The following is a 17,034-nucleotide window of genomic DNA, read 5'->3' as shown; positions in this document are numbered from 1 at the left end:
AGTTTTTCTTTTCCATTTACAGTACTTTGAAGTGTACAGTACAAACTTTTGCTACTGGTTATGTCACGCTATACAAATGCAACGAAACACGCAGTCGTTTGCATGAACAGCAGTAATTTTGAGCAAAGCAAGCACCCAACAAACTTTATAATTATTATTTTTTTAATATTATCAGCGTTGTGTTGTCATCCAGATCTATCTATCTATCTATCTATCTATCTCTATAGATAGATAGTTCGATCGATAGATGTATGCACACACATACATATATACATACACTGATAAAATTTTGACCAAATATTCCGATATATCACATTTAAAATGACTGTAGTTTCTTCGTTTTCTTCACGGAAGAGGCGTGCGTGTTGTACACTAACTTCCGTTATTGGCGACGTGACGCCAAGCTAGCGCTCGCTAGCACCGTCGCGGCGAAGGACACGACCGTTTGCTTTTACTATTGTTAACAAAGGTAAAAATACGCACGTACACACACATTTGTCGGGAGGGCTATTTTGCTGATTACCAGCATTGTTTTGTGTTGTGTTGTGTTATGTTGTGTGGTTTGGACAGCGATCCAGTTTGTATCGTCGGGAGATTAAAGGCCTGCTGTTTTGTCAACAATCGGCCACGGTGGCCGTTTTATTTTATTTTTTAAAGCAAAAAATAATACATACACAGTGTCGTAATACTGTTTTCTGTCTTGTTAACCAAATGGTGAAATGTTGTCTCATGTTTTGTTGTTTTTTTCCCCTCAACGAGTTTTAGTCCATGTAGTGGGAGTGTAGCACATACCCGTTAACGTCGCCATGCATTTTCTAAACGGACATCAACTCATTTTGAACTTCTCCAAACATTATTTAAGCACAGCACGTTTGAATTTTCATCCTTTCATTTACTTTGTTTTGCATTTAACTTAACTATTTTACGTATATTCTAGTTGTTTTCATTCTGTAAAATACTGGACCATTCGGGATGGTTTTAAGATGTATGGCTGATGTTAAGGCAGGACTAATACAACAAAAACGTGACTTGATGTGATCTGACTTGCAAGAAATGTTGGCACTTTGCGTGGTTGTTGCTGGATATGCATCAAAGACAACCCAATAAATCATGTTAGGATTTGTGTGTCATTGATGGAGGTGCTACTTTATCTGTGTGTCATTTTTTTGCGAGTCACAAGCAGGAAGTGTGAGCTCCGCTGCACAACTGTATCTGAAAGGAAATGAAGAGTGGACGACCTGAGATGAAAAGTTCCCCCCTGAAGAAGTGTTCCTGTCCAGTGAACAGCGGTCTACTTCCCTGCAGTTAACCTCATTTTGTTTTTGTAACTCTTTCCAGCTTTGTGTTGACATCGAAGCATTGTACTGCTTCTCCTACTCCAAGGCCCCACCAAACACTACCTGTTTGGCGGACTAGCCGGGAGTTCGTTCCTGATTGTCCCACAGGCAGCCATGTCTCATCCTCTGTACAACCCTTATGGGGCCCAACGAAGGCAGGCAGAGAGCGACCCCCATAGGGTGTCTTCTTGTGTCGGACTTGGACCCAGCCTCAGCTCCTCCACACATGGACCGCAGGCTTCTGAAAGCCAGGCGATTCCTTCGCTGCTGCGCAATTATCAACCCAAGCCAGGATCCAAGACCAAGGAAGACATCCTGGCTTTGGATCAAGACTCTCGCAGACAAGAGTTCTCCCCGGAATCAGCAGCTAGCTCTTACCAAAATATCAGCAGAAACTTTGACGGCAGCGGCGACTCTCTCAATTGCATGTCAAATTATAGCCGAACAGCCGGTGACACCACCTCCTCCTCCTCCTCCGCTCATTATCAACAGTCAACGTCAGCGGGTCGTTCTTTGTTTAGTGCCTCCAGTAAGCAGGATCATGAGCTCCGTTCAATTCTACACCGAGATTACAGCGAACCTCACATGGCCCAATCTTCTGAGCCCACTCAAGCCAAATATACCTGTGAGGCAGCTGCCAACATCCTGGTGCAATTTGGACTTGAAAAGGGTGATTTGGAGCATCTTATATCCTACCCTGAAGACCAGATCACCCCTGCCAACTTACCCTTCATCTTGCGCCAAATCCGCATTCAGAAGACCAAGAAGGCCTCGGCTGTCGCTCGAGGCGGCCCTGCTAGTGGGGACAGTTGGAGAAGCCCTGTCCTGGCGGGGATGGAACGAGAGGATGCATCGTCTCCTCTTTTCCAGTCTAGTAAGGTCATTGACTATGGACATACGAGCAAATATGCTGGAATGTTTGGGGAGGATGTTGAGAGTGGAGCTGAAAGAGCTGAGGGTGACAGTTTGGACAGAAGAAGTCGCGGTCAAGAGCTGGCGCAGCCTGCACCTTCTCGCCCCGATCAGAAGGAAACTAGCAGCTCTTTCCTCAGCTCCATCCTGAAATCTACCCAGCCCAAAAGTCATGACCCGGTCAAACCAGCGCTGACTAGCGTACAGTCAACGTTCACAACTTTTTCTATGCCGACAAAAGACACCGATGCTCGTGACGTCAAATCTCAAGCCCCAAAAGCCACAGCTTCTGAACGAAAGCAGGACAAGCCTAAGCCCATCTTAAAACCACAACCGTCACCCGCTTTCCATCGTCGTGCCCATCCCGACAGGCCCGACCTCGTAGTCCTCGGAGGAGATGATGCCAGCGACAGCAGCGACCAGCGGAAAAGTCAAACTCCGGCCGGTGCAAACAAGGCCCAAAAACCGAAGATGCCTGCGCAGCAGTCGACCGTCAAGAAAGGGCAACCACAAAAGCAGACGTCCACACAGAAGTCAGCGGAAGTCAAGAAGCAGCAGGTGCCCAAGACCCAGACCAAGACCCAGACCAAGACCCAGACCAAGACCCCGACCAAGACCCCGACCAAGCCCCCACAGCCGGCTAAAAGGAAGACATTGCTGCCAGACTCTCCGTTGGCGGAGGCGAGCTGGCAGCAGGTTTTCACTGCGAGGCAGCAGGTTCAACCCATCCACCCCGTTTGCCCCCTGCCCAGCCTCTTGAACGTTCTTGCATTTCCGTCGTTTGGCCGGGATCCGGGTGATGGCGGCAATCAACTCCCGCAGCCGGTTCTGGCGCAGGTCACGGTCTCTGAGGGTTTGCCAACGTCGGCCAAGATGCTGGACTATGCAGCGGCCACGCCCAGAGTCTTTCCACACACGTGTTCTCTGTGTAACAAAGGGTGCGCCCTGATGAAGGTGAGTGGACCTCCCCTCTCCTGTACTGTCTCACTATGGATGCCCAATTCCAATCTCCCCTTTTGCCACACTATGTACGTAACGCTGTGCTATGCTGTTGCACTTTGTTACATTTTGTACTTTGTTTGATGGACCCAATGATTCATGTTGACCAATTGTTTGTCAGCGTTTCGACATCGACAGAAGAACCCAGCGGCGATGATGATTTTTTTTTTTTTTTTTTTTTTTTTTTGGGTGACTTTTATATTCAGTTTTTCAATGCATCTGATGTTTATCTTATAAACAATTGTACTCATGGACAAACATTTGAATATTTGATATTCGTTTTTGTTGGGTTTTTTTTTTTTTTTTTGCCACGCCATTGTCTTCTTTGACCACTTTGCATTGACTTGTTGGATCCCATCGACTTATTCCCCTCTGCTCCGGGCATTTTTTTTTCCTGATCCTTCCTGACCTCCAGGCCTAGCAGAAGCAAGTCAACAAGAACATTTATTCGAAAAACCATTTCATTGGGGCTCCTTGGAGTGATTGCCATCAGGACTTGTCGCGCTTCGGCAAGGAAACAAGTACTTTTAGTGTGTCTGTTTTGATGAATCCTGAGGAATATCCAAATCCTGCGGCAACTGTGACTGTGAATCTTAGTATGTTGTTATTCATGCCTTGTGCTGACTGCCCTTTTCATTCATTGCTGTGTTTGCCTGCCAGGATTGGCTCATTCACCAGAACTCCAACATACACCTTGAGAGCTGCAGAGTCCTTCGCATGCTCCGGGCATTCTTTTTTTTTTTTTTTTTTTTTTTTTTTTTTTTTGTCTTTCTCTCTCCTCCCACCCCCAAACCTGTCTTCTTCAAAAGACAATTGCTTTGTTGTTGAGATGTGCTTGACTGTTGTTCGTCTCGTAAAACTAATTGGAGATGTTTGGTGGTACCACCCAGATATCCAAACTGGGATGGCGAGGTGTTGTATAGCCACGAGGATCAGGAGCGAAAGAAGCCGACGTCCATCACACACTCTCAGAGTAAGAAACCTCATCGTGGGGCTCGCTCACCACCTTCCCACTCCAGCCCTCGCCGGTGCAGCTCAGATGCTCAGAGAGAGAAGAGGACAAGGAGGAGTAGTCGATCCCGTTCGCCTCACAGCTCCAAATACAAGCGCAGGTTCTGTCGCGTTTTTGACCTATTTGATGGACCGGATTCTTTCAAGTTTGAAATTCTCATCGCGGAAATATTCCAGGTCTCGTTCTTGCTCCACAAGCTCGTCCAACTACCGCCGCTCACGCTCGAGAAGTTACGAGAGGCGTCCTCTGCGACGAAGTCAGGAGGGGCACTCATCATTGAGAAGGAGTCATGGGAGGCGGTCGTCGTCGCGCAGGCGGTCGTCATCGCGCAGGCGGTCGTCATCGCGCAGGCGGTCGTCGTCAAGCAGGCGGTCCTCGTCCCGCAGACGGTCCTCATCGCGCAGGCGGTCCTCGTCACGGAGCCGCCATGCTAGGCTCTCGTCTCCGAAGAGAATCCGTGAGAGATGTCTGCCCCCTACAAGGACCCATATTACAAGTGCTACCATGCGGACGAGCCAGCAGACGTCAGTCAAGGCAGAGAGACTTGCAGAGAAGCTTTTGGAATCATCAGGTATGATGTCGTCGACAGACACACAACGCAACAGGGCTGATGTGATTTAACCACTTTGTCTTCTATCCAGCTGTCCAGTCTCTGTCGAAGCAGTCTGATGTGGAGACTATGGTCAAAACTCTGGCCCCCGCCTTGTTGGCGGAGTTGGCCAAGTTGGAGGCGACTCCTTCAACCTCTTCCAGAGGAAGAATCAGCGCGACATTCGCAGCCTCCGCCTCCTCATCTGCAGCCAACAAAAAGCCAGTCGCAGCCTCTGGCCAACAGAAAGCTTCCTCCGCAAAGACCAAGGTTCGGTGCACGGGATTGCGAAATGGAGGTACGGTCTCCTTTCTGACTTCTTTCGAGTCACGTTGTGCTCGTTGCCATCGCGCAGCCTGTCAAAGCCTCCGTCCCGACCATTGTGACGCTGGGAAAGATTCACCGTTCTCTCACCTACCTTGAGATTGTGGCTGCCGCTGAGCACTATGGAAAGACCAAATCGGTTGTCGTGTTTCGCTCCAAAGGGGAGGTAACGTTCTTTGTTGCGTTTCTGCCTAACACGCTTGAGGGAATTCACAATGAGCTCGAATGCCATGTCGAGTGCTCCCTCGTCTTCCCGAGTTCGCACTGTGTTCACTGCGCATGCGGGTATATTCATGCAGGCAATCGTGTGTTTTGAGAAGAAGGAAGATGCAGAGAAACTGAGGAAGGCAAGGAACCTCAAAATTAAAGGACTTCCAGTCTCTATTCTGGAAAACAAGGTGGGCGTGTTGAGAGTGTACTTGCGCGTTTATTCCGTGTCGGTAAATCAAAATAACTTTGTGTTTTGCTGCAGGAGAGTGTCCCCGACGCGCCGAAGACCAATCCTCAGAAGTAAGTGGCATTGCTCTCTCCTTGCGTGATCGCGTCAAGTAAAAGGTCATTACATCACAATCGCTCTGTTTTCCTAGAAATCCACCTGGGGCTTCCAAAGTCTCTAAGACGCAAACGTCCAAAAGTACCTCGGCCACGCCTGCGGCCCAGGCCAAAGCGAAAAATGTCCCCGGCAAAGAGATCACAAAAACTGTGAAAAAAATTCCGCTGAAGGCCAAGATAAAACCCACCTGCAAGGTCATCAGTCAAACGAAAAAAGCCCAAGCACGCACTGCGAAACCACCGGGAGGCGCTGTTTTGAAGGTCAACACCACAGACGAGCAGCGCAGTGTGGTCGCGACTCCAACGGAACCAGAACCAGGAAAGGTGACTGAACCTCTGCAGCAAGCAGTGTTTAAAAGCAATCTGCCAACGGAAGACGTGAGTGACACGGAACTTCCGCCTGAGCCCATGCAAGTGGACCCTCCTATAGCGACCAAAGAGCAAAATCGGCAGACTATCGGGCCTCAAGCAGGACCCGCAACAGGACCAGTGGCTCCCCAAGCGGACTCACTTGTCGAACAGCCACGTGACCCTGAAAGCAGTGGCGTCCAGCAACAAGGTTAGTTCCTTTTCTTTTATTATTCTTATTATTAGTTCCCCTCTTGGAAAAAAAATGTAGATTGAAGATAAGAGGCCAACTCAATTGTACCTCAAAAACCCTCAAAACTCAGTTCAGATGATAATATGCTTAAGTGCAGTGACAGTACATTAGTATCATTCATTTCATCTCGTTTCCCTGATAGTGCCAGCCAAGACAATACTAGATGCAGCTGTGATGGAGGAAGCGGCGCCCCCATGCAGTTTGGATGCAGCACCGGTTATAGATTCCGTTCCCCAACGCAGTTCTGAGGCAGCACCGGTGGAGCAGGCCCCCTCCCAACGTGGCTCTGAAGCATCAGTGAAGGAGGATGTGGGTTCCTCACACCACTTTGACCGAGCAGTGACGGAGGAAGCGGTGCCCCAATGTGGGTCCGACGCAGCATTGAAAAACAATGCCGCTCCAAAGCCTGGCTCAGAGGCAGCATTTGAAAGTGATTTGGGGCTCCCGTGCGGTTCCAATGCCGCGGTGAGAAAGGATGCAGTGCCCCCAGCCGGCTCAGATTCAGCAGTTGAAAAGGAAGCGCCACTCCAGTGTGGCTCCAATGCAGTGGTGAAGAACAATTCGGCGCCCCCACACAGCTCCAATGCAGCACTGAAGAAGGGCGCGGCGCCCCTGTGCGGGTCTGACACAGCAGCAAAGAAGGATCCGGTGACTTCACGTGAATCCGATGCAGCAGCGAAGGACAAAGCGCCGCCAATGAGCGTCTCAAAAGCATCAGAAAAGAAGGATGCGGCGCCACCTCAAGGCTCCGACGCAGCAGTGTGGAAGCCGCCGGTGACCTCGCGTGGATCCGATGTAAAGGAGAGTATGCCCCCGTGTGTTTCGGACTCAGCAGTAAAAAAGGATGTCGTGCCCCAGTGCGGCTTCAATGTAGCAGCCAAGAAAGATTTGGTGGCCTCACATGAATCCGATGCAGCACTGAAGGACAATGTGACACCCCCGTCTGGTTCAGAGACAACAGTAGAACAGGATGCGGCCCCCCTATGCGGCTCCAACCAATCAGTGAAGAAGGATGTGACGATCTCACGTGAATCCGATGCCGCAGCGAAGGACATAGAGGTGCCCCCATGTGGGTCAGACACAACAGTAGAAAAGGATGTGGCGTCCCAAAGCGGCTCCAACCAATCAGTGAAGAAGGATTCAGCGATCTCACCTGAGTGCGACACAGCAGCGAAGAAGGTTTCGGCGAGCTCATGTCAATCCAATGCAGCAGCAAAGAAGGATTCAGCCACCTCACGTGAATCCGATGCCGCGGCGAAGGACAACATGGCTCCCCCATGTGGTTCAGACCCACCCGTAAAAAAAGATGCGTCACCTGAACGGGACGCCGACCAATCAGTAAAGAAGGATCTGGCGATCTCAACTGAATCCGATGCAGCAACGGTGAAGGATTCCGCAACCTCACGGGAATCCGATGAAGCGGCGAAGGACAATGTGGCTCCCCCATGTGGTTCGGACACAGCAATAAAAAAAGATGCGGCGCCTCAAGGCGGCTCCAGCCAATCAGCATCGAAGGATCCGGCGACCTCACATGAATCCGATGCAGCGGCAAAGGGCAATGTGTCACCCCCATGTGGTTCAGTCACAACAGTAAAAAAAGGTGCGGCGCCACAAGGCGGCTCCAGCGAATCAGTGAAGAAGGACCTGGCGATCTCACCTGAATCCGATGCGGCAGCGAAGGACACGGTGGCACCCCCATGTGATTCTAACGCAACATTAAAAAAGGATGTGGCCCTCCAACACGGCTCCAACACAACAAACAAGGAGGATTCGGCAACCTCGTGTCAATCCGATGCAGCAGCAAAGGGTAGTGCGTCGCCCCTGTGTGTCTCAGGGACAGCAGCAAAGAAGGATTTGGAGCCTGCGCATGGCTTTGGGCCACCAGTGCGGAAGCATCCGGCACCCCCGCACAGTTCCACAGCACCAAAGAAGCGTGTGGCACCCCAACACAGTTCGGGCATAGCTGCCCGACTCACCGTTGGAGAGAGAATGAAAGACATTCTGCCTCCACATCATATCTGTAAGCCCCCAAATTTTGCAAGCATTAAATCACTCCTTGGTACAAAAATATCAATTTGTCTGTTTCAGATGGCATGAAAACCAGAACCTACCTCAACCAAAAGGTAAGACGTCGGCAAATGTTCCATTTTGACAGATTGACAACGGACCGGTGGCTCTGATGTTGTGTGTTTCCAGTTTTACTTAAGGAATTTAGTTGTGCTGCACATCATCAACCTGCCCGATGAAGAGCACAGCTACTGCGAGCAAGATGTCATCGATGTGTTCAAGCCGTTTGGACTTGCAACTTTTGATGACTGCGTCTACGTTATTCCTCAAACAAAAATGGTACGTCTCTCTTTACTCCGCGGATCCGGGCAAGAAAAGTGTCTCTTGGGAAGTTGTCAGGTCTCGTGAGAAAACATAACTCACCTTTCAGGCATTTGTTCAACTGAGGACACCCTCATCTACGCACATGGCCATAACGGCCAGCCAAGATGGAACATTTGCTCTCAAGGACTTTGCACAGCGAATTCATGTGCAAGTCATGTACAAAAACATCCCCATGTGGCCGGTATGCAACCGAAACAAAATCACACAATGTTGGTGACCTAACACGATGTTAACCTGACGTTTGTGTTTCAGGCTGACTTCTATAAGTGGCTGATGCGGCAGATGAAATGCGTAAGTCAAGCAAATTGGGGTTAAATGTGACGACCGTGTGATACATTTGGGTAAACGCCCATCTTCATCTTTTCAACTTGGACCCGCAGTCCGTATCGAACCACGGCCCGAGGACCGTCCTCGTCAAAGGCATCAAGTCGTCCGAGATCGCCAGCCTTCGGGAAGCTCTGAGGAAAATCGGCGGCGTGGTCAACTTCATGCCGCTTCTGAACAAGGTTAGTTGCGTCGGCGCACTCGTTTCAGGAATCGACGGTCACTGTGAAAGTCGTTGAGATTTGACCCGCTCGTTCCAGGTCTTTGTGGAATTTGAGTCTGCTTCAGATGCTGATCGCTTCGGCGTTTGGCACTCCCTCCACAAGAAGTGTCCTGCCTATCAGCTCCACAGGTTGGGCATGCCTATTGTTGGCAATGATTCATCAAGTAAGTTTCTCCGACCGGCCGGCCGACCGACATCGGGATGGAAAAATGAGGACTCGAGGAGAGCGTGTGTTCTTCTCGCCACACAGGATCACAACTTTCTCATCAAGCCATGCCGGACAGCAATGTGGCATTCCCCGGGGCAACCGTTCCGACGATTAAACATGGCGTTCCGCAAAGCTCCTATGCCCCGTTTTACCTGACCATGAGGACAAAACCCTTCCTCTTTTCGACCTTTTCCCCCTGGTTCGTCATTCCAGGTGAGAGCCACGCTCCTTCTGTCCCAGGCGCCCGTGTCACGTCTGGACTCGGCAATCTGGTGTGCTTCTTGCAGAGTTTGTGACCGTCAGACGAGCACCCGACATTAACACGGCCAAGTGTCGTGGCGCGGAAGCGGCATGCACCATCATGTTGACAGGCTTGCCTCAAGGATTTTACAGACAGGAGGATGTGGCGCGGCACGCGTGGCCCTATTTTGCCCGCAGGGACCTTCAGACGCTCTGGTACAGTGTGAGCGTGCTGCCGCTCCAGAGGAGGGTGAGGGCACCGCAGCTATGCGCCGCCGCACGTTGTTTGGACGGCAAAATGCTCATTAGGCCTCCCCTGGCTTGCAGGCCTTTGTGCATTTCACTGACTGGAAATCCTGTTGCTGCTTCGTCGAGCGTTACTTACAAGAACAGCTGCGAGTGAGCGGCTCCAGGCTATCGATGCACTTTGTCCTGCAGCCCATGTGTACCGAACCCAACGAGGTACAAACACCTGCAAAGGCGGCTATTGATGACATCGCTAACTGCGATTTGTACTGTCTTGACAGGCGAGCATGTACGCATCGCTGATGCGGCTGAGCAACTCGGTAAGTCGATGGCGCGAAAGCCGCGGGCGCCCGTTGTGTTGATTGGTCGTCAGGAATGCTTCTCGGCTGTTTGTCTTCCAGTACGTTGGAGAGGTGGAGTCGCTGGCTGAGCGGCTGCTTTGCGTGGAGATCTCTGAGACCCGAAACCACACCGTAAACGTAGTTCTACATTTGGTCTCACAGCATGCCGAGATTGTCAACTTCCTCCCTCTGGCCAACCGGGTACAAGATTGACCAAAGTTCTGCGAACGAAGCTTGTCTTGTCTCAGTTTTAATCTTTTTTTTTTTTTTTTTTCCACCACCGCAGATTTGCATCGAGATGGCCGACGCTGCAGGAGTTGCCTGCGTGGTGGAGAAATCCAAACATTTTCAATTAGATGGCAAGGCATCGTAGGTTTTTCTTCCTTTTTAATGCAAGCTTGGTGTGTTTATGTTCTCATATTCCTAAACTCATCTTGCCTCATGTTGACAGGAGTCAAATTCAAAGTTTTTGCAGGTAAGAATTTCCAACAAATGAACAGATGATACTGTCAACTTATAGCAGAAGTAACAGATTTTTTCTTCTTTTTTTTTTCCCTCCAGTGCTAAGCGTCTGAAACAGCGCCTTGAGGATCCAACCGAGTTGACCTTGAATCTTTACCTTGAAGAGTTCTGGATGCACACCAGCCCACCACCTCCATGTCTGCTCACTCTGCGATTGCCGTCTCCCGCCGCTCCCTCAGCTGATTCCGGACAACCCACCAAGATGCTCATGTCGACACCGCGGGGGGAAGAAACGGCAGCTAAAGATGACTCTGAGAAAGTGCAATCTTCGATGACTGAGGAGACCACAGCTGCTCCGACAAAGGCTAAGGATGGAACGCTGCCAGCGTCAGCCTGTGGTGGCAATGAGGTCCCAGCTGTGAACAATAACAATTCAACAGCTGTACATAATAAGGAAAAAGAGGCCCCCCCTGTTAAAGAGGAAACCCTTGTGAAAAGTGATGATGCATTGGTAAGTCTTTGCTTGAGAGTGTACTTCACCTCGCACTCTGTAGATTTATTCACCATGAAAACAATTCTCTGAATAGTCTGATCTGTCTTTGTGACGTCTGCGCTGATGCTTGACAAATGTGCTAAATCTGTTGTTGACCTCCGTCTTCACCATTCAGAGGCAGGGGGATGTTGAAGATGCCATTCCTTCAGATGCAGATCTTTTTGACAACCAACCCTTCAACATGGATGAATTTGTCACCGTCGATGAAATCGGGGACCTGGAGGACAGCGCAAGCGAGGCCCCCCGACTACCCCAGAGATCTTCCTCCCAAGCAGATCTGCTGCCTGCTCGCAAACGGACCAAAGTGAGCGCCTCAAAAGAGTCAAAGAGTTCCGCCTCCTCCCTGCTAGTCTCCTCCAGGACCACCAGAAGCTCATCAAAAAGGAGCCTCTCTTCGGGGTCCACCCCCGCGCCGCCTACAAAGTCGCCCCCCCCAAAAAAAACAAAACAAGCAAACGCTTCACACCAGAAATATCCCATACGGTTGTCTCCCACTGATTGTGGAGAAACGAATTTGCCGACAATGGCCAATGAGGATAGTTATCAAGTGTTGGATAGCGTCTGCGATGACCAAAAATCTCCCTCGGGCGAAGTCGGCAACATGGAGGTGGATGTCTCTGGAGGTGGCAGGTCCGAGCTCCAAGCAGCTCCGGAGCAGGACAACATCAGTCAGGTTGAAAATGCTGAGGAAGAGCAGACACAACCAGCTTCTGCATCAAAAGTTGAAGAGCAGGAAAACAGCGGAGGAGAAAATGAGGTGATGGCAGAATCCTGCCAAACAAACGATGCAGTTGAGGACCCGCCCTCAGCTGACCTTGACAGACAAGTTGTAGAGAGTGCCGGTGGACTGTTACTCAAAGACGACACTATGGTCTCAGGACAAGAAGTAGGAGAGGAAGAAGCGGAAGCATACCAGGTGATTGATTCTGTGGAAGAGCAGCCAGCTCCCATCGAGAATGAGCTCAATGTCCCAGAAGCACCGAAGCGTCGTCCTCCCTCAAGCAAAGCACTCAAGCGCAAAGCGCGCATACCTCCAAAGAGGCCGGCGTCCGCCACCGCCAAACCTCCTGAGCCCGAGAAATACCTCGTGGTCGATTCTTTCCAAGTTGAAAGTTCCACAAGCACACCGGCGGCGGGTAGGAGGCGGAGCACCAGAGGAAAGACACAAGAGCAGAGCATCAAAACATCTGTCAAGGATGAGGAGGCCACTTTCCACATTATAGACTCGGTGGAGGATGAAGTGAGTGTCACCCCGAAAGTCACCAGAGGAAAAAAAGGAAGACCGCCAAAGAGAGACGCATCAAGTGAGAACAGAGCTCAAGAAAAAAAGGCTGCCACGGCGAGGGCAAATCCTACACATGAAAGCGCCAAGGGAAAAACACCAATTAAGATTGAGGCCATCATTAAAGAGGAGCCCATCTATCAAGTCCTGGACCAGGTGAAGGTTTCTCCACCCACAAGAGGTAAAAGGAGGAGGGGAAGACCAAAGAAAGAGGTTAAAATGGAACAAAATGACACGATTGATGAAGAAGAAGCAGCGACGTTCCAGGTCCTGGACTCTGTGGAGGACGACACGGGCCCGGATCTGCCGTCGACTGAGCACACGCCATACGATTCAAAAAAGGAAGGCGGGACAGACACGACGTCTCCGATAAAGCTCGAGGATGAGGAGGAAGCAACGTATCAAGTGGTTGATTCTTTGGAGGAAGAGCCGGCCGAAGAAGAGGTGAGCGCCACGGATGTTTGCGGTTCAGTCGAGACAGAAGAACACCAAACAAAAATAGGTGAAAAAGTTGCAAAATGTGAAAACAAACAAGAGGCTGATGTCAAAGGGGAAGATGTGCCTTCCCGAATGAAGACCAGGTTGCAACGGCGCTCCGCTGCCAAAAAAGACGGCGCACCGCTGAGCGCTCTCACGCTGGACAAAGTGAGCGACGACGAGGAAGACTTCTCCGACGACGTTGCCCAGAAGCCAGCGGAGGCAAAGGGGCAAGCCGAGAAGGAACGCAAGAACATCCGGTGCCGGGAGCGCGGCGCGTCAAGCAGATGGCAGGCCAGAAGACGCGAGGCTAAGGAAAAACTGGTCACGCTGGACCAAGTCGGAACGGAGGAGGCCGGCGACCAGCGGCAGCGAGCGCCGGACAGTGACGTCTCTGAGGGCGAGCTTGCGCTGGTTACTCTGGATGAGCTTGTGCTCGAGCAGGAAGAGGCAAAAGGGCAACGCCCAGTCAGCGAGGGAGAATTCTCAGAGAACTGTCTGAACCCTGAGGTGACCAAGTGCTTTTTTTACGGCCTGAGCAATGTGGTGCAAAGAGCCTCTCGGAACTGCCGTATCAAAATTTGCGCTCACATCACGATGCGTATCCACACACCACCACCCCAAAATCGTGTTTGAGAGCTGATTTATTGCATTGCTGTCGATGAAAATGATAGGGCACGTCTCCAGTGCCAGAACACGCACATTCAATTCTTTGCTCGCACCGCCAATAACATTTTTAATATCTCACAAACGCAAACAGCGATGGCTACATCATCTTCCCAAATTCTTTTTCAAAGGTTTTAGTAGCCATGAGTCCTGCACTAAATGAATCTCCGCACGCTTACCGTCATGGCTGACCACTTCCTTCTGTGTCAAAATAATACCGTGATCCATTTTTAACAAAACGGCCTTGCTGAACTTTGAAACATTTGAACTCGATTTGGTACCTTAATTTAACATCTTTAGTCTCGGTTCGATTAAAAAGTCGACGAGAGGTCGACCTTTTTTGTAATGAAGCGGCTATTTTAGAGACTCTTTGGTCATCACCAGTGGTCCTACCTACCATGCCACACTTTTCCTCGAGGTTTTCGTCTGATTGCGAGAAAATTTGATCTGTGCACAAAATACATGTTAATTTTTTTTTAATATAGGGCCTCTTTCATACCCGACATCCCAAATCCCATTGTGTAAAAGCAGTTTTAGTCTACATGGGTAATTGCAAGACATGACAAGGCTGTGAACAGGGTAAACCCAGGAGCTGCCTTTTTTCTTTCATCTTTTGAGGTCGCTCTTGGTGACTTGTTGCATTTTGCAGACTCTTTTGACTTTGGATGAAACTGGTGATAAGGAGGACCACGATGAGAAAAGTGAATCTGTGGGGATGCCTCAGTCTACCGAACGCAAACGTAGCGACGACACAGGTACAGTGTGTAGTAGATAAAGAACAAAACATGGAAATGATGGTTCAAAGGGGTACAGGTAATCCGATGCCTTTGCTTTATTTTCCATGTAGAGGACAATGCAACCTTGGTGACACTGGACCAAGTGGGACATGTTGAAGAGGACATCTTGAGAAGCGTAATTGAGAAGCGGCATCGATCGGCTTCTGGTTGGTCTCGAAGGATGGTCTGACAAAGTGATATGAATTGGAATCAACTTGCCACATTTTGTTGTGATGCAGTGACAATTTCGACCGGCGCGAACCAGGGCGAGACAAAGGCAGCGACATCATCCGATGATCCCCGGCTACCATGCGTCCATCCGGAGGAGAAGGAGAGAGAGGAGGAGAGGGAAAAGGAGCAAAACAAAAAAGAGAATGCAGAGGAGGAAAGCACAATGGCGGAGACGGAAAACGAGGAGTTAGCCGCGTCTGCTCGGCAGCCCGTGCAAGCTTCACTCCAAAAACTGGGTAAAGGTCCTGACATGTGATGTAGTTGAACCACAATTTTCGGCTAATAGAACCGGAAAATTTGGAAAGATTTCATAAGTGAACAGCTCCCGTTATGTCAAAGTGAGTTTATGGACCTATCATGATATATCATGGATATATAATCAGGGATTATTTCACGGTAGGTTTATTCATACCTTTTACAATAATATAAGCTTTTCAAGGACGAAATACTTAAAACTGACTGGTAGGAAGACCTGTTTGTGGAGGTATTGAGTCTTGGTTAGATGTGAGTTTTTGCCACAGGACACTTTGTTTTCAATGACCATGTGACCGATCATGTGACCATTGAATTGTGCGACAGGCAAACGCACGGCGGAGCTCATTTCACCTGCAGCAAAACGATCACGTTCCGAATCTCCCTGTGGCCCTCCAGCTTTTGTTCTGCCAGTGTTCAAACCCAACAACCCTCTTGGTACAAAATGCACTTATTTTCTTGTTGTATTATTCCTTTATTTATTCTTTTGGTCAATTTATGTCTTGTCGATTGGGGTGCAGGTACAGAGTTTGTCGTGCCAAAGTCTGGTTATTTCTGCGAACTCTGCTCAATATTTTACCTGAAAGAGAGAATAGCCAAAGACATGCACTGCAGCAGCCGGAGGCACTATGACAATTTAAAGGTGGGCTTCCTTTAAAACCCCTTTTAGCACATGGCACCTTCATGCAAATCTGACCCATGTATAACTCACATGTTGTCTCTCCACAGAAATATTACCGCAAGTGTGAAGAGAATTCAAGAGCATCCACTCAAGGCTCTGTCTCCGATTGAGCTCCTTTCCAATGACTGTCAAATGTTCTTTTTTTTTTTTTTGTCTTTACACCTGCAGCCAGAGTTTTCCATCGCGCATCCGATTTCAGACCTCTATCTTCAAGTTTTTAGTCTATTTAGTTTTGATTTGCTGTAGCTATACTGTAAATGGGAGACGATAAAAGTTGTATCCTGTCAGTTTGTTTTTACGAACATACAGATAGATTGCCTTTAAACTGCTTATTAAATGTTCACAGTAAAATGATGGCCTGGACTTGAAGTGTTTCTTTTAGAGTAGCGTGTTAAGCAGCTGTGTTTTCTGGGTATGAATCTAGGCCCGATGTCGAATTTACATGTTATTCCTGTGCTCGCGTTTTTTTAAGCGGCGGGCCTTAAGCTTACTTCCATAATACAAAAACATGCTCGTTTACTTTGTTAGACTCTTAGTCCTTGTGTGTGAAAATGGGTCGAATTGTTTGTTTTGTGCAGTATAAGATTAACATGGCAAAAGATTCGGGTTGGGGGAGATAGTGAGGGACAAACTGTCATCTATCGACAAATTTGCCATACAAACGGCGTTTATTTATTTGTTGATTTGCTTCAGGCATTTGTCGTAGACACCTAACACTTTAGAAAAGCCCCCCGAACGCTACAGTAATTCAGGAATTATTCCAAATTGAGGCAAACTACTCTTAGACGTGTTCGATATGCTTCTAAAGTCGTATGAAACTTAACGAATGGAGGTCTCCTCGGCCTTGGAATGTGTCGAAAAGAAAGCAAGATGTCGAAATGTGAGTTTATTTCCTCTTCTGTCACAACTTGGCCAACTCGGCTCACCGATATTAAGCAAAGCAGCACGACACAAGCACATTTCCTATCAAAAGCGAAATGGACGAAAAAAAAATCACGACAACACGTTCAATTTATATATCTTTGAACAAAGTACAACGATATAGTTTTCATTGTGGGGATAACAGCCATGTAATCAAAAACAAAATATAGTATTAATTTCACAAATAGAATCATGTTCAAATCAAGATTTAAATTTAATCTTATGTCCTTAAAGTAAATAAAGAAATCATAACGACAACGTAGTTGTCCTTTAGTATTCATTTTAAAATAACTGTATTATTATCGTTAAATCTTGCGTGTCGTGTCAGTTTGGTGAAGTCTGACCTCTGTCAGCGTGTGTTTGGTATTTTGGTGTGTGCATGCACTTGTGGTCCTAAAATAAAATACACTGTTGTGCGTGTGTGTGTATGTGT

The 17,034-nt window shown here is 48.8% G+C and overlaps 1 protein-coding gene and 1 long non-coding RNA gene across 5 annotated transcripts; one reads left to right on the top strand and one right to left on the bottom strand.

Annotated features, from left to right (window-relative positions):
• The first annotated feature begins 351 nt into the window (after positions 1-351).
• Positions 352-16,036, top strand: znf638 (zinc finger protein 638). Of its 4 annotated transcripts, none has more exons than XM_019856033.1 (32): positions 356-3,203; positions 3,909-3,969; positions 4,138-4,360; positions 4,437-4,574; positions 4,611-4,831; positions 4,902-5,119; positions 5,205-5,339; positions 5,473-5,571; positions 5,646-5,683; positions 5,761-6,284; positions 6,469-8,346; positions 8,415-8,449; positions 8,523-8,672; positions 8,764-8,898; positions 8,970-9,008; positions 9,098-9,223; positions 9,302-9,428; positions 9,515-9,685; positions 9,760-9,962; positions 10,040-10,174; positions 10,240-10,278; positions 10,360-10,500; positions 10,586-10,668; positions 10,751-10,774; positions 10,861-11,272; positions 11,430-13,583; positions 14,389-14,494; positions 14,587-14,682; positions 14,755-14,982; positions 15,326-15,436; positions 15,520-15,641; positions 15,728-16,036. In XM_019856033.1, exons 1-32 carry the CDS (start codon positions 1,452-1,454, stop codon positions 15,788-15,790), a joined length of 9,987 nt encoding a protein of 3,328 aa, XP_019711592.1. In that variant the 5' UTR covers positions 356-1,451; the 3' UTR covers positions 15,791-16,036. The 4 variants fall into 4 exon arrangements, with proteins under 4 accessions (XP_019711593.1, XP_019711592.1, XP_019711591.1 ...); XM_019856032.1 differs by having other exon boundaries at positions 357-469; positions 1,339-3,203; positions 4,437-4,831; XM_019856035.1 differs by having other exon boundaries at positions 366-469; positions 4,437-4,831.
• LOC109506971 (uncharacterized) lies at positions 3,642-4,247 on the bottom strand. Its single transcript, XR_002166385.1, has 2 exons — positions 4,132-4,247; positions 3,642-3,968 (listed from the first exon to the last, which is right to left on the bottom strand). It is a non-coding gene; the product is annotated as an uncharacterized LOC109506971 (long non-coding RNA).
• Positions 16,037-17,034: the final 998 nt, after the last annotated feature.

This window comes from Hippocampus comes, unplaced genomic scaffold, assembly GCF_001891065.2.
Source record: "Hippocampus comes isolate QL1 unplaced genomic scaffold, H_comes_QL1_v1.1 scaffold246, whole genome shotgun sequence".
Classification (NCBI taxonomy): domain Eukaryota; kingdom Metazoa; phylum Chordata; class Actinopteri; order Syngnathiformes; family Syngnathidae; genus Hippocampus; species Hippocampus comes.
Note: the sequence above shows the minus strand (reverse complement) of the source record. Positions and strands in the feature narration are given on the sequence as shown.

What these genes read in the sequence shown, in the direction of transcription:
- znf638 (XM_019856032.1), top strand. Translation starts at nt 1,452, where the DNA reads ATGTCTCATCCTCTGTACAACCCTTATGGGGCCCAACGAAGGCAGGCA. An exon ending in CAGTGGCGTCCAGCAACAAG is followed by an intron (nt 6,285 to 6,468) that starts GTTAGTTCCTTT and finishes TTTCCCTGATAG; the next exon opens with TGCCAGCCAAGACAATACTA. An exon ending in TGATGCGGCTGAGCAACTCG is followed by an intron (nt 10,279 to 10,359) that starts GTAAGTCGATGG and finishes TTTGTCTTCCAG; the next exon opens with TACGTTGGAGAGGTGGAGTC.